The sequence below is a fragment of the Apteryx mantelli genome, chromosome 1 (genome assembly GCF_036417845.1).
Source record: "Apteryx mantelli isolate bAptMan1 chromosome 1, bAptMan1.hap1, whole genome shotgun sequence".
NCBI lineage: Eukaryota > Metazoa > Chordata > Aves > Apterygiformes > Apterygidae > Apteryx > Apteryx mantelli.
Window position 1 is genome coordinate 62,408,426 of NC_089978.1, and position 13,291 is coordinate 62,421,716.

A 13,291-nucleotide genomic window follows, 5' to 3' on the forward strand; every position below is an offset into this window, starting at 1 on the left:
AAGAGGCTACATTGCTACACTTTTCTGTGAACTCTTTCTGAGAAAGGAAGGTGCCCAGATTTGAAGCTCATTGTCTTCCTTTTAATGATCATAGCTTGTAATGCTTGCGGAATCTCATGGGAACATAACTAGCTGACAGAACAGTGAGCTGATGTTTTACTGCTTGTTGATGATTTAACTATGTGGAAGTCTCTTAAATTAAAATGTTCGTTCACATAATTGGGATTGTGTCAATCTAATTACATTTGTTTTGAAACCTTAAACTGGACTGGTAGAGCCTTCTCATATAGTCAGGGCTTGAATGCAACAGCAATTTAGATACCTAACCCCAAACAGATGTTGCCAACTAAGACTGAAGAGGACTTTAAAGAAGGAAAGAAGGAAATCCTGAAATATTATAAGAATGTTTTAGGAAGGGAGGTTTCTTTCTCAGAAAGATACTAATATCAGTAGAGGATATATTTAAAAACCACCTTAAACTGCTGATTCAGATTTTCTTACTACTGAAACATCTTGATGTTTGGTTTGCTTTTACAAACTACATCTTGCTTTCTGCTTCTCTAATTACCATAGCAAGCCCCTGCACCATTTTCCTGACTTCTGCATTCTCCACTGCATGTGCTTGCCTCCATGACCCATTTTGTCATGCTCTGGCCTAGGTATTGCTGAAGTCTTATTTAGGTATACTACTTGGTCACATGCTTCATATGTGAAATGCACATGTGCAAGTAGTTCCAGTGATGACTGCACTTTAAATTCTATTAGTGATCTGAACTAGTTTTAAAAAAATAGCTGTTTATCTGTAAATATCAGTTTTTGTGGTTCACTTGTAACTATACGTTAAATACCTGGAAGAATTGTTTAAGGGAAAATTGATGTCATTTTGTCTTAACCAATATTTTCAGTAACCTCTAGCAAGCTGCTGTTCTATTTGAACTATCAGTTCAAATAAAGTCATTGCTCATTGCTGTTCTTGAATAGGTTCGGAAGTGTGATGGTAGAGGCCATTATTCCAAGATTATACTCAGAAGTTGCTAACAGTCGCCTTTTTACTATTTAAGTGACTAAAATATGCACAAGATTTCATTTTATTTTATTGTACAACAGACTTGATTTGTGGGATATATATTCACACAGATGTATTTTGGAATGATTGGTATGAACAATTAGATTGCCACATCAGTTGAGCAGACAACACAGGAGTGTAGAGTGTTGTAACAGACAAATGCTGTAAGGAGGATTTAAGCTTAAGTAATCTTTTCTGTGAAATGGCTTATATAAAATAACTGGGCATGTGCACTGAGTGTTTGCAGAGGAGCTTGTTTAAAAAAAAAAAAAGCAACATTTGAAACAAGCAGCAAAAAAAAATCCCCAGCGATTGTATTTATTAGAAACAATGACTGAAAACTAATGCTGGCTTAATTTATATGTAAATTATCTTAGGAAATAGGGTTTAGAGCAGGGTCTGAGATCAATTAAGTTTTTCGTTCTAAATGTCTGTAGCTGATTTTCTCATGGTAATTGTTGACTAGTATAGCGTGAAGTCAAATTATTGTGATATTTCTGTGCTCTCATATAGAGTTTTCAGAAAAATACCTTGTTGTTCTGTCTACTTAATTTGAATACAAATACAGGTGAAACTGGAAAGTGTGTAGCAGCAAACTGGGAAACAATTGACTGGATGCACCAGCTATTTCAGTGGGCATGTGGAAGAAATATTGTCTCAGTGGCAATATACCTGTGTATCTTATGGCACATTCATGTTTATACTACTGTTATATTATTTTTAGAATTGAGTGTTCTTCATTTGCTTGTTTATTCCCAGACTTCAAAGGATAGGATCTTTAACTGATTTTATTCCTTCATCTTTTAACCAAGTTATTTACTTTTCTTAAATCAAAAACCCTCCTTCTGATGCTCTAAGGAATATTATGTAAAATTACCTGAATACAAAAATGTCAAACTTAGTCAGCTTTAGGTTTTCTTCTCTTACACCCAGTTGTACTGTTTTTATACTTGGATCCTTACATTGCTAGAAAAAGCTAAAGCAATTTCTGAATTCTTACAGCTAATGCTTTTGCTCTCAGAATCCTTATTCGATATGTATATAGCTCAGAGTAGTTGCCTGCTATGATTTAGCTTTTTTATAGCATGAGAGAAGGTATGCTGTATCCTACTCAGCGTGTGTCTCTCTTCCCACCTCCAGGATGTTCTTACTGTTCACTATCATCTGATACCATCACCATTGAAGAGTAAAAATGGCAGCAAAGAGAAAGAAAGAGAACTGGAAAAAGAAAAAGATGTAAAAGAAGAATTTGCTGAAGCTTTGAGAGACCTAAAGATACAATGGATGACCAAGTATGTCTGCTGCCATTATTGTACAACTTCGAAGTAGATGTACAAAACAAAATCAAAATTTAATAGTTGGGTGTCACTGTTTAGTGTTAGGAAAAAACTGTGAACCTCTGAAACTCCAGAATCTGTACTTTTATGCTCTGTCTTCTAGGCTGGATACCACTGATGTGTACAATGAGTTGAAAGAAGCCTTTCCTAATCATCTTCCACTATATGTTGCAAGACTTCATCAGCTGGATTCTGAAAAGGTTATTTAGCTTTTTAAAACTTGAGATTTGTCTGAATACATCTGTTTAGCCTGCACAACTGAATCTGAATGTTTTTCCTTCATTGTTTTTTGTAAATGTTTTATCTTGAAGTGACTGCCATAGCTATATGAAGTACAGTAAAGCAGAAATTAATAACTAGATAGGCAGTGATATAATTGGCTGCCTTCCTAACTGGCAGTGATTAACTTTCCTGACAGTAGTTGAAAAAAAGTATTTCTACATGTAGTATGTCTGCGTATCATTTGCTCCTTGTTCAGTTGAGTATACTGTAAGCTTCCTTACTGCTTTAGACTACAACAATCCCATTCAAAGTGGGGATACCTGAGACATGCACACATCCTGTTCTGCTCCTCACATGGTAATTTCTTGTAGCAGAATTGCTTGGACAGCTGAGGGCAGTAACTCCTTGAACTGGCACAGCTAAATCCACCATCTGTCACTGTCCTCAGAAATGAGAATCATGAACCATTAAAACAGACCAGCATATGTCTGCCTGAGTTGTTTTTTTTTTTTTTTTTTTAAACCGGAAGATAAACAGCTTCATGTGTATGTCGGTAGTTTGAATTTTTTTCTCCAATACATTTATTTGATTCTGCTTTTGCACTCATTTCTGAAAAGAATGACTGCTACCAGCATTTCTTAAGAGGATAAATTCATCCTGAAAGGTGTCTTTCTTTTTGTAAAATCTCTGCATTTTGCATATGCCCTTCTCTTATTTACAGTTCATTTTCAGTAAAAATGCACTACAGGTGTATGAAACATTGATAATGCCGACTTCTAATTAGTTGTTTTCAATCAGAAGTTGGAGAAAGTGAAGAAAAGGGCATGTTGAATTACTTAGTGTTGTTTCTGCATACCTTTGCAATTATCCTAGTGGAAGTCAAATCAACAATTAAGTAGTGTGATTTTTGTATTGCTAAATACTTTTTTTTTTCTTCTTCTTCTTCATGTAGGAACGAATGAAAAGACTTGATGAAATTGTTGAAGCTGCAAATACTGTAATATCTCATATTGATCAGACAGCATTGGCAGTTTATTTTGCTATGAAGACTGATCCCAGGCCTGATGCAACTACTATAAAAAAGTACCTACCCAGTAAATATTTTTTTTCTTGAATCCTATTTCTGTAATCTATACATTTTGTCTCTGCTTATAAGAATTTGAATGACCAGAATTTTTCTGAATAACTTCTGTTATTTTGGACACAGACAGTTTCAAACTTGGTTGCAAGATCATCTAGTTCTCTGTTATATATCCAGAGTGCAGGAACACAGAAAAACACAGAAACCTTCCGTTTTTTTGCTCAGTTATGTCAAATAAAATTAACAAGGATGTTCTCAGGATTTAAATATGTCAGCAAAATGGGATATTAAGTTTGTGTCAGGCTTAATCTCAAGTCAGAGGGACTGCTAGAATTTGAATATAAAGGTGTTCATTCAAAATGCTACCTGCATTTTCAAAATACCTTGTAACCCTTTTAATCTGGATTTGAAGACAAAATTGGCAACTGTCTTGGAAGTAACTGCTTACAAAAGGTTTTATTTGTGAAAGGCAATGGTGACCATACTTGTATTTCAGAATATTTTTCATGCATTTTTTTCCCCCTCTGGTTTTAGATTGTTCCTCTGAAGTACCAAAACATATCGCTATAAAGATGATATTTTGAAGGTGATGCCATAGTCTGGAGAAAAACTTGTGGACTTTGCAGTATTTGATGTTGTACTGTTTTAGTCGCAAATAAAAGAACAAGAAATCAGAGGATTAGGCACTTAGAAAGGGAGATACGTATTTGTTGATTATATTAGATAAAATACTAGATTTCAATTGTATAACTAGTCTATTCTAGCTATTCAGAATATTCGTGTACTTTTCTAGAATTGCTGGTTTGAAAGTGAAGCAATCACTTAATTTCATTCTAAACGTTTCTCAGTAAGTTGACCCATTAGATCATGTGGTTGAATTTAATATCTGAAATTGAACACCAAATTCAGTGGTGGTATAACTGCATGCAGTTCCTTGGAAGTCAGCAGAATTGTATCTGCTTATGTTAGTGCTGGATTTGACTCTTTGTTTATAATGCCAAGAACTGTAAAGCTGTATTGCTAGATGCTGGCTTATTCAGTTTTAGAATCTTGAGTTGCCCTTTCCTTAAGATAACAAAGGCATTTCAGACTTCTGAGAATCACTTTTTAATTATAGCTTCTCTAGATGGTTCTTTACAATTAGTTTAATTAACTATAAATAGCTTTGTTCTAAAAATGATGTTTGTGTGCTTATTTTCATTGTGTGTGCTAACTGCTGTAACTGTTCTGATTAAAACTCAGTAAAGCATTGATTCTGTTCTTACTGATATATCTGCGATAGTTCCTTAATATTTTTCATGCTTCCCCCCCTGCCCCAGTGAAATGGAAAAACAGAAGACTACTTTAGTGGATGCTCTTTGTAGAAAAGGAAGTGCACTGGCTGACCAACTTCTTCATCTGCAGGCCCAAGATGGGGCTGCTTCCAGTGATGCAGAAGGAAAAGATGAGGATCATGAGAGCTGCTCAGAGACTTTGACGGAGACATTCTGGGAAACAACAAAATGGACCGATCTTTTTGACAGCAAGGTAAGAGAGCAGATCAGATTTTTTTTGTCTTTTGCATGATGGATTTTTTGATGGTCTCTCCTGGAATTATGCACCACCTTTGTGTGCATCGCCTCATACATCCCTCCCCTCTACTCTTTCATGCTGTCCCCATATGTTGTGCTTCCTTAATGACCTTTTTCCACAGAGTTCTTGCCAAATCTATCAAATCTGTGGTAAACCCATCTCTGTGCATGTGAATGTAGAGGTAAAGGGAAGGGTATAGAGCAGTACTAGATTTCCGTGAAAAAGCTGCTTGCTTTATTGAATTGCTTCTTTCTGTACCTTTCAGGGAGTATTTTTGATTAACCTCTGTGCTGTTCTAGCTGTACACAGAAGTGTGCAGCATCCCCACTCTGTTTAGTCCTGCATTCTGTAGCCTCTTCTACACTATGGACAAGAGAAGTTTTGTGTTTTGCTGTCAGTAATGTCTGTAGAGGTAAAGGAAGAATACTTGGCAATAATTACACTTATAAATTTATTAGCGCAAAATTCCCTGTTATTTCAAGGTTCTGACTGCCTCATTCAAGATAGTTATGCCAGGAAAAAAAACCCAATCCCTCAAGTTTTTAATTTACAGAGTTTCTGACTTTGCTTGTTTAACTGTTGAGTTGTTTTGTTACTTCAGTAGTTGCTGTACTTAACACTGCATATGGCTACATTTTTAGTGGAAGATGAAGTGACCAATGTGTGTGTTTATATTTCAGTTAAATTGCCAAAGTACTTCAGACTCTTATAAAAGAAAAGCTTTGAAATTAAAAATGACTTAATTTTCTTGACAATGCTCTTCCTGGTAAGAACCTGTGCTTTAGCTGGAGGCCTGACCCAAGAACAGGAGTGGTCATTACCCTTGCTTCCTTTAATGTATATATTCTTGTCCACATAAATGTTTTGAGTATTCCTCTTTCAATCTGAAACTGTTTATAGTATCCTATGGTAGCAGATTTTGTGCTCTAATCATATAATGTGACACATTAATTTTTTGTCTATCTGTAAATACAGTAGTGTGTTCCAGTATAGTATTTACCCTATGTTTCACTTTTTATCACTTGATTTTAAGGCTGATGGGAATGTTTTCAGTGGAAAAACTGCCAACATAGACATCTTGTTGGAGATTTATCACTCTTCGTTATATATATTTTTTTTAAGATGGATACTGATTCCTGGCACTCTTGTGCTAAGTGCTGTGGGCCTGGAATGAGTAACTGTCATTTGAATCGGACAGGTTAGGGGTTTGAACCTGGCTCTTTGACTGCCTTTGATCATGAATTTCTCTAGGAACGTGTTCAGGTTTTGCTCTGAAAATGGATACTTCTGTACTGTCAGATCATTACAAACCTTAAAGATTTTGTTGGCCTTTTAGTGCTATTTAATAAGGAAATAACTTCCATCCTGTTCATGCAGGGTGTTTGTCTGCGTTTCCCTCTTGGGGTTTTTTTCTTAGTGAGGAGAATGTGTTATTAGTCAAATTAAAATCTAAAACTGAGGATGCTTTTAGCCCAGGAATGTTCTAGAACTTTGTTTTTTGTTTTTAAACTGGTAGCTCCTGAAAATAAAGCCAGTCTTTCGTACTGCTTCCTAATGACCCCTGAGGTACATCTTTATTCCTTGCTTTCCTGCAACCTGTCTGGCCTCTACCCATACATAGCCTCATATTTACTCACCCGGCCCATATACAGGTTATCATCCTGTGGTTTCTTGTTGCCAGACAAATTGTCCTGTATCCGTACATTTGCAATTGCTAGTATGACTAGTATTGCGTGGGCCACTAAGCTGATAAAGGGACTGAAGCATCTGATAAATGAGGAGAGGCTGAGAGAGGTGGGACTGTGAGCCTGCAGAAGAGAAGGCTCGGGGGGGATCATATCAATGTGTGTAAATACCTGATGGGGCAGTAAAGAAGATGGAGCCAGGCTCTTCTCAGTGGTGTCCAGTGACAGGCAATGGGCACACTTTGAAACAGGAAATTGTCTGAAAATGAGGAAACACATTTTTACTGTGACAGTGGTCAAACACTGGAACAGGTTGCCCAGAGAGTTTGTAGAGCTATTCAGAACCTGCCTGGGCACAGTCCCAAGCAACCAGCTGTCGGTGACCCTGCTTTGAGCAGGGCTGTTGGACTAGACGATCTCCAGAAGTCCCTTCTGACCTCAACCATTTTGCAATTCTGTCACTGCTTAGCAAGGAACTTGTGTAGATTGCTGGCTTCTGTGGTGGTCGTCTTCGTGCTTTCTGTGGTCCAGGAGCATGTAGTTTGGTCAGTGAGCATGTAGGGACAATTTTGCTAACCCACAGTTTAATGTGGCTGAAGATCACATGATGGATATACCCTCTCACCTGTCCAGTGGTAGTGTTTAGTAGCACTCTGCAGCAGTTCCTATAGATAGGATAGAATAAGATAGAAGTGGGAATGGAAAGTGCATGCTGCTTTTTAAAATAGTCTTATGACTATTGAAGCTGAGACTTTTAATTTTTTGCATTTTACTTTTAAGCTGTCTCTTGCCAGAAGCTCTTTGAAAAGAGAATTTTGCTTTGGAGTGAAATAATAATGCTGTATAGAGTTGCCCGGTCAACAGATTTAGAGGAAAGGACTAGAGCCAGGGGAATTTGTTTCAACAGAGAACTTTCTTATTTCTCTTCATTGCTTCCTAGAAGTTTCACATTTATTACTGCTCATATTGTTTCATTTCAGTTACTCACAAATGTCATGTCCATCTAGCAGTTTTCTTAACAACTAGCTGTATTTAGCAATTCTACCGTTCAGATCAGCCGTTTCAGTTGTTATATTATGATTTTCAGGCAGTGACAAACTGTTTGTGTGAAAACAGCTTGTGTCAAAAGCATAAGCGTATGACGAAGATCTGATTGTGCTTTATTGTAGCTTTTTAGAGCTTTTTAGAGGGTCACTATCAGTGGCCAAGACTACAATGTGCTCTAACACAAAAGAAAGTATTGGAAAAAAACTTACACAGGCATATAATTGTATACTGTGAGAATAGTGATACATGTATGTCATGGGCTGTTATTTTTCTTCAAAAACGAAATTAATATTTTACAGTTCCTTCATTTCCATGCACCTCTCCCAAACTGCATCTTATGTTCAAGCATAACCATGGCTGTCTGGCTGATATTCACCCATTCTTATTTATGATGTTTCACAAGTTTTGTAAGTGGATTTGTGCTTAAAATTTTGTCAGGTTTCTGTTTCAATGAACATTAAATGTCTTCTGTCCTAGAGAGGGACCAATAGAATGTTTTAAATATCTGAGCTAGCATTTGGTCTTCCTCCTTCATAATTTCTTCTAGCTATTTGGAAGCAACAGCCCTATAAATCTCCAGGTCAGTGTTACATGTAATAAGTTTTTCCACTTCTGGAGTATTTTGCTTTTTTAAAAAACAAAAATTGAATAGCTTAGTACAAATGATTGTTTTTTGAAGACTGTTAAAGGAAAATTTGAAGTTCTGAATTCATAAGGGGAACCTTGTTTTTCAGATGATTTGGTTCCTTCAGCAGGAAGTTTAATAAACAATGTTGAGGACTTAATTTTGTAAAATATGTTTAAGGTTTCTAAACAGATTCTGTCCAAGCGACAGCCAAGTATTTTTGCTGGGGTAAAGGGAAGTGGGTTCATTCTGTTTATTATGTCTTTCAGTCCAGCTGTGTTGTGCTTGGCAAAAAAATCAGCTTGGTAAAAGGCAAAAAAAAAAAAAAAAATTACAGCTTTAACAGCCTTTCTGTGATGATATGCTGGGCTGACTTAGACCTGATTGATCAAATGAAGTGGTGTGGCTTGGCCCTATCAGCTAACCTTGGTTGACTTGTCTTTTGAAGAATAAAGAGGTTTGGAAGGGGGAAAGGGGAAGCAGAATAGTGATGTAGGATCAGGAAGAGACCAGGTTGCCTGAATGTCCTTCAAATGAAAGAGCTCTTAGGAGGCAGCCAGGTTATTTTAAAGCAGTATGCTGGAACTGCAAACGTGGAGGTTTTCTTGTGCATGAACATTGGTTTGTGGCGTTGGCAGCTGGATGTGAAAGAGCGAAAATAAAGAACCTGAATATTGTACTGATAATTTAAGAACACATATGGCTTTAGGAAGAAATATTAGTCTAAGTGGTTTTACTTTTAAGCTTCCTGTAGATCAAAGTTCATCCAAATAACAGTAATTAAAAAGCTAAGTGAATGCTTGAAAACAAAGAGATCATGTTTTCTTTTATGCTTTTTCTGGTGATGAATCAGGAACTTTGTCCCTCCTTTGTTTTTGGTCACACCAGATAATATCATTTATTTCACCTGTCTGCTGCAGTTGCATCACCTGTTTTGCCACAGGACATTCTTAAGTTCCTGTGAATTGCTATCTTCCATTGAAGTATCATGCTTGTTGTCACATTGTAGCAAGCATGTAGGGAAGTTGGTACTGACTCTGAGACAGTAAGTATATTTATTCACACTCCAGCTATTCTATTTAAATCACTTGTCTCTGAAGGCTTATTTTAAAGCATATGAAAGAAAATATTTACATCCCTGTGTATGCATTTCAGATAAACTCTAGTTGACGCGGCTCTGTTCAGTAAGTATTTCTTTGATTATGCTAGCTCATGCAGGATAGTGCTTTAGGAGTTTTACTGATGGCATATAAATTGTGCAAATTTTTTTTTTTATCTGGAACATAGCTTCAAAATTTGTAGGCCAAAATCTCTGTCTTTATATGAAACTTCTATAGGAGGGGTAGTAGGATGTTTTCAATTTGTTATTGGGAGTGTCTCATCTGTAGAATTTAATGCCTTTTTTTTTAGCCCCTCAGCTTTGAGGTAGCTGTGAGGGATAAACAAAAAGTTACATTTAAAAATAAGTAAACAAATAAAAGATCCAGACCTTTCCATTCTGTCTTTAGCCTGGATAGTTTTCATGTTACTGTCCACACTGTGTCAGATGCAGCTGTCAAATTCGGTCTATTCCAGCTGATCATATTCAGTCACTGCCAAAAACTGCCAGATATTTGATTCTCTTAACTCCCTTCCCTCTCTTGAAAGTAAGATGACTAAATTTTTGTAGGAATATTGCTTTTATTTATAATAAGCTAGTAGATAGAGGAGAGAGGCAACAAAGATAGTTAAGAAACATTTAGTTTATTGCCATAGATATATATGAATCTGAAGTAACTTGCTTATTGGTAATTATAAACATATCAACTCGGCGTCCCTACCAGTGGCTGTAGTGAGTTTATCCATAGATTATATAACATAAACTAATATTTTAATTATTTGTGAATATAGATACATTTTAAGCAACAGTTTAAATGATGATGTAACTGATTATACAAGTTAGTTTTTCTTCATATAGGGATCCTGATTAGGATACCAGAAATGTTCTGTTAGGTTAGTGTTGCTGGATGAATGGGTTTTAAAGTGTTTTCAGGCTTTTAAATGTTTTAGTTCTGCAGATATCTTAAGGTATATCATTTCAGCACTTTATCATCATAAATGCTCATCTTTATGTAGTCACCTGAATTATCAATGGAGTCGGTGGCAAGTTGGGCAGCTAAAGGAGCTGGATATCCTACCAAAGTTGTGGGTCTGGCTCTTAGTATGCTTATTTCTACAGGCCATTAGTTTGGGAAATACACTGTCTAAGAGTGATTACCTAGTGTCCTAGGAATAGACATCATTTTTTTCTTATTGCCCTTTGTTTATAGAACTGTGGCCAATTTATGGTCCATATTACTATTCCTATAAAAGCCAGGCTGATTTATTGAAATTATGAAATGATATTATCATGTACTTAGAATTTATTCCAGTTAACTTCTTTCATCTATCAACTGCTCTTAGATGATACAGATTGTTTATCTGCTGTTGTTATGCATTGGGATAGCAGCTGTTTTCTCTGTTACATCTTAATAGCACTGCAAATTACTTCTTCCTTATAAGTATCAAGGAATCATAATCTTCAGTGATATTGTAAACATTGCAATGTTTTAATTATAAGGCTTAATTTGACCAATACGTGCACAAGTTATAAAGTGTAACATCATCTTATCTAAAACTTTTTTTGCTTGTAAACCTGTTCTGATCTTAAAGCATCTCATGCATTAGTTTTAATTTCTGAAGTGCTAATGAACTTTTAGTAGTTTTACTTAACCTGTATACAGCTGATAGTTTTTCCAACACCAAAACAGAAATTATCTTTTATCAAGAATTCTTGAAACATTGTTTCAGCCTCTTTGGTCCAGCAGACTTTTTTTTCTCATTTAGAAATACCCAAATTTTTATTTAGCCAGAGCAAGGGTGTTTCGTAAAATGCTTTGTTTTTTTGCCGCAAAAACTCTAGGGAGCCCTGTTACGAAAGAAATGGTGTCAAGTGGCTTTCCTCCTGCCCTTATCATTGATGTTCAGTAGCCATTCAAAACTTACAGGGTCAGGTAAGAGCTTTCTTAATAGAGCAGTGGCATTATTTCTGGTTAGCCTCCAGTATGTTTTATATGCTGAGAGCTCCAATGCATCTTTCATTTAATTTTTTTTGTTTTGTTTTGTGATTCTGTCATCTTTTACAGAAGGGATCATGTTAAGTTTAGTTTAACACTAAATCTGCTAATGGATCCACTGAGCGGTTGTTCAGAAGTGTTTGCTAATGTTTTTTTGCTCTCAGAAAATATCCAAAATATTTGGATTGAGAGTGCAGCATGCAAAATGTTTTTCCAATAGCAATACTTGGAAAATCTGTATGTGAATGGTGCTGTATGCTCATTGTTGCATATACGTGTGTGCTTAAACTAGCAGAATTCGGTATTCAAAAGCTATAGTAGCTTGAGTGAATACTTCAACAGAACAAAATAAGTATTTGAAGACAGAAGGAGAATAAGCAACTGAGTGCTTGGAGTATATTTCAGAGCTTGAAAATTACACCTTTACTTTCTTAGCAATAAGTGTTTTGGGGATGGGGGGAATATTTTTTAGCTCAGTCTCTTAAGTCATGATCCTGCAAAGACTTTGGTGTGTGACTAATATGCAGTACAAGTGTTCAGGGTAGCTAAAGTTAGGCAGGTTTTTCAGTCTTTGCACTATTGGGATCTCAGGTATCTTAGTGTTTATATTGTTATAAAATGTTAATTTTTTTTATCTTAATGCAAAATATTTATTTATGAATATCTTTGGAGTGTTTTTGTTAGCTTTTCTTAATGGGATGTTCTAAGTGGGTGGTGTTGGGGAAAAATAAATTTTTATTGGAGGAGTCAGAAGGAAAAACATTGTACTGAGAGGAAATGAATAGCAAACTCAAGCCAGATTTCATAAAAACTTTGCCAACAACAGAAGCAACCTGAGCCTTTTTGCCATATTTCCTAATCTTGCTGATATGCGTCACTCTTCGGTTTAAAAAAATATATATATCTATTTATTTATTTATATTTATATGTTTACTGTGGGTGTACAGAAAGGAATATATGAAACTTAAAATGTTTTGATTGAGCACTAATGCTTAGTGCTCTAACTGGTGAAGTAGTATGAAGTAGTATCTTGTAATACCCTGAACACTGTCAGTGTTAGGGTGTTAACTTGTTTTATTTTACATTAGCACTTACATTCTATACTTAGAAATAGATACATTCACTTCTGCATGTTAGTTATAACATTGACAAATACTGTAAGCTGTCTTTTTGGAATTAATATTATCAAGAGGAAGCTTTTTTTTTTATAATCTATTCTTGATAAATTATCAGGATTAAGGAACTGACCAAACCTGAGGCTCGTGTTCATGCTTACCTGTCTTCATTGCTTGTTTATAATTATGTACATATCTGTGTGTGTGTGTGTGTGTGTGTGTATATCATTCACTATGTATTTTCATATTTGTTTCTGCAATAAGTTTGTGACTTCTTGGGAATCAAACCTCCCAATTGGGTCTTTAGTTCTGTGAGCCAAAGATATAACTGCCTGGTTTCTGATTTTTTTTTATATGCCAAACAGTAGCTTCTAGGGAATAAAAATTCAAGGAAGATAGAAATTAATACAATATTTGAAATGGGGCCATGTCCATTATGTAAGATG

At 35.7% G+C, this 13,291-nt stretch overlaps 1 protein-coding gene across 9 annotated transcripts in view; it reads left to right on the plus strand.

Moving 5' to 3' along the window:
• TPP2 (tripeptidyl peptidase 2) overlaps positions 1-13,291 on the plus strand; it is a 53,120-nt gene that overhangs the window by 38,755 nt on the left and 1,074 nt on the right. For 3 of the 9 annotated variants that reach the window (XM_013954028.2, XM_067293696.1, XM_067293710.1), the window contains 4 exons: positions 2,207-2,358; positions 2,507-2,603; positions 3,578-3,708; positions 5,026-5,233. In XM_013954028.2, the coding sequence (XP_013809482.2) occupies positions 2,207-2,358; positions 2,507-2,603; positions 3,578-3,708; positions 5,026-5,233 (588 nt within the window). Of the gene's footprint in view, positions 1-2,206; positions 2,359-2,506; positions 2,604-3,577; positions 3,709-5,025; positions 5,234-8,309; positions 8,577-9,555; positions 9,681-11,576; positions 11,668-13,291 lie in introns of those variants that run through there. The other 6 variants (XM_067293703.1, XR_010883755.1, XR_010883756.1 and 3 more) reach the window with 6 other exon arrangements.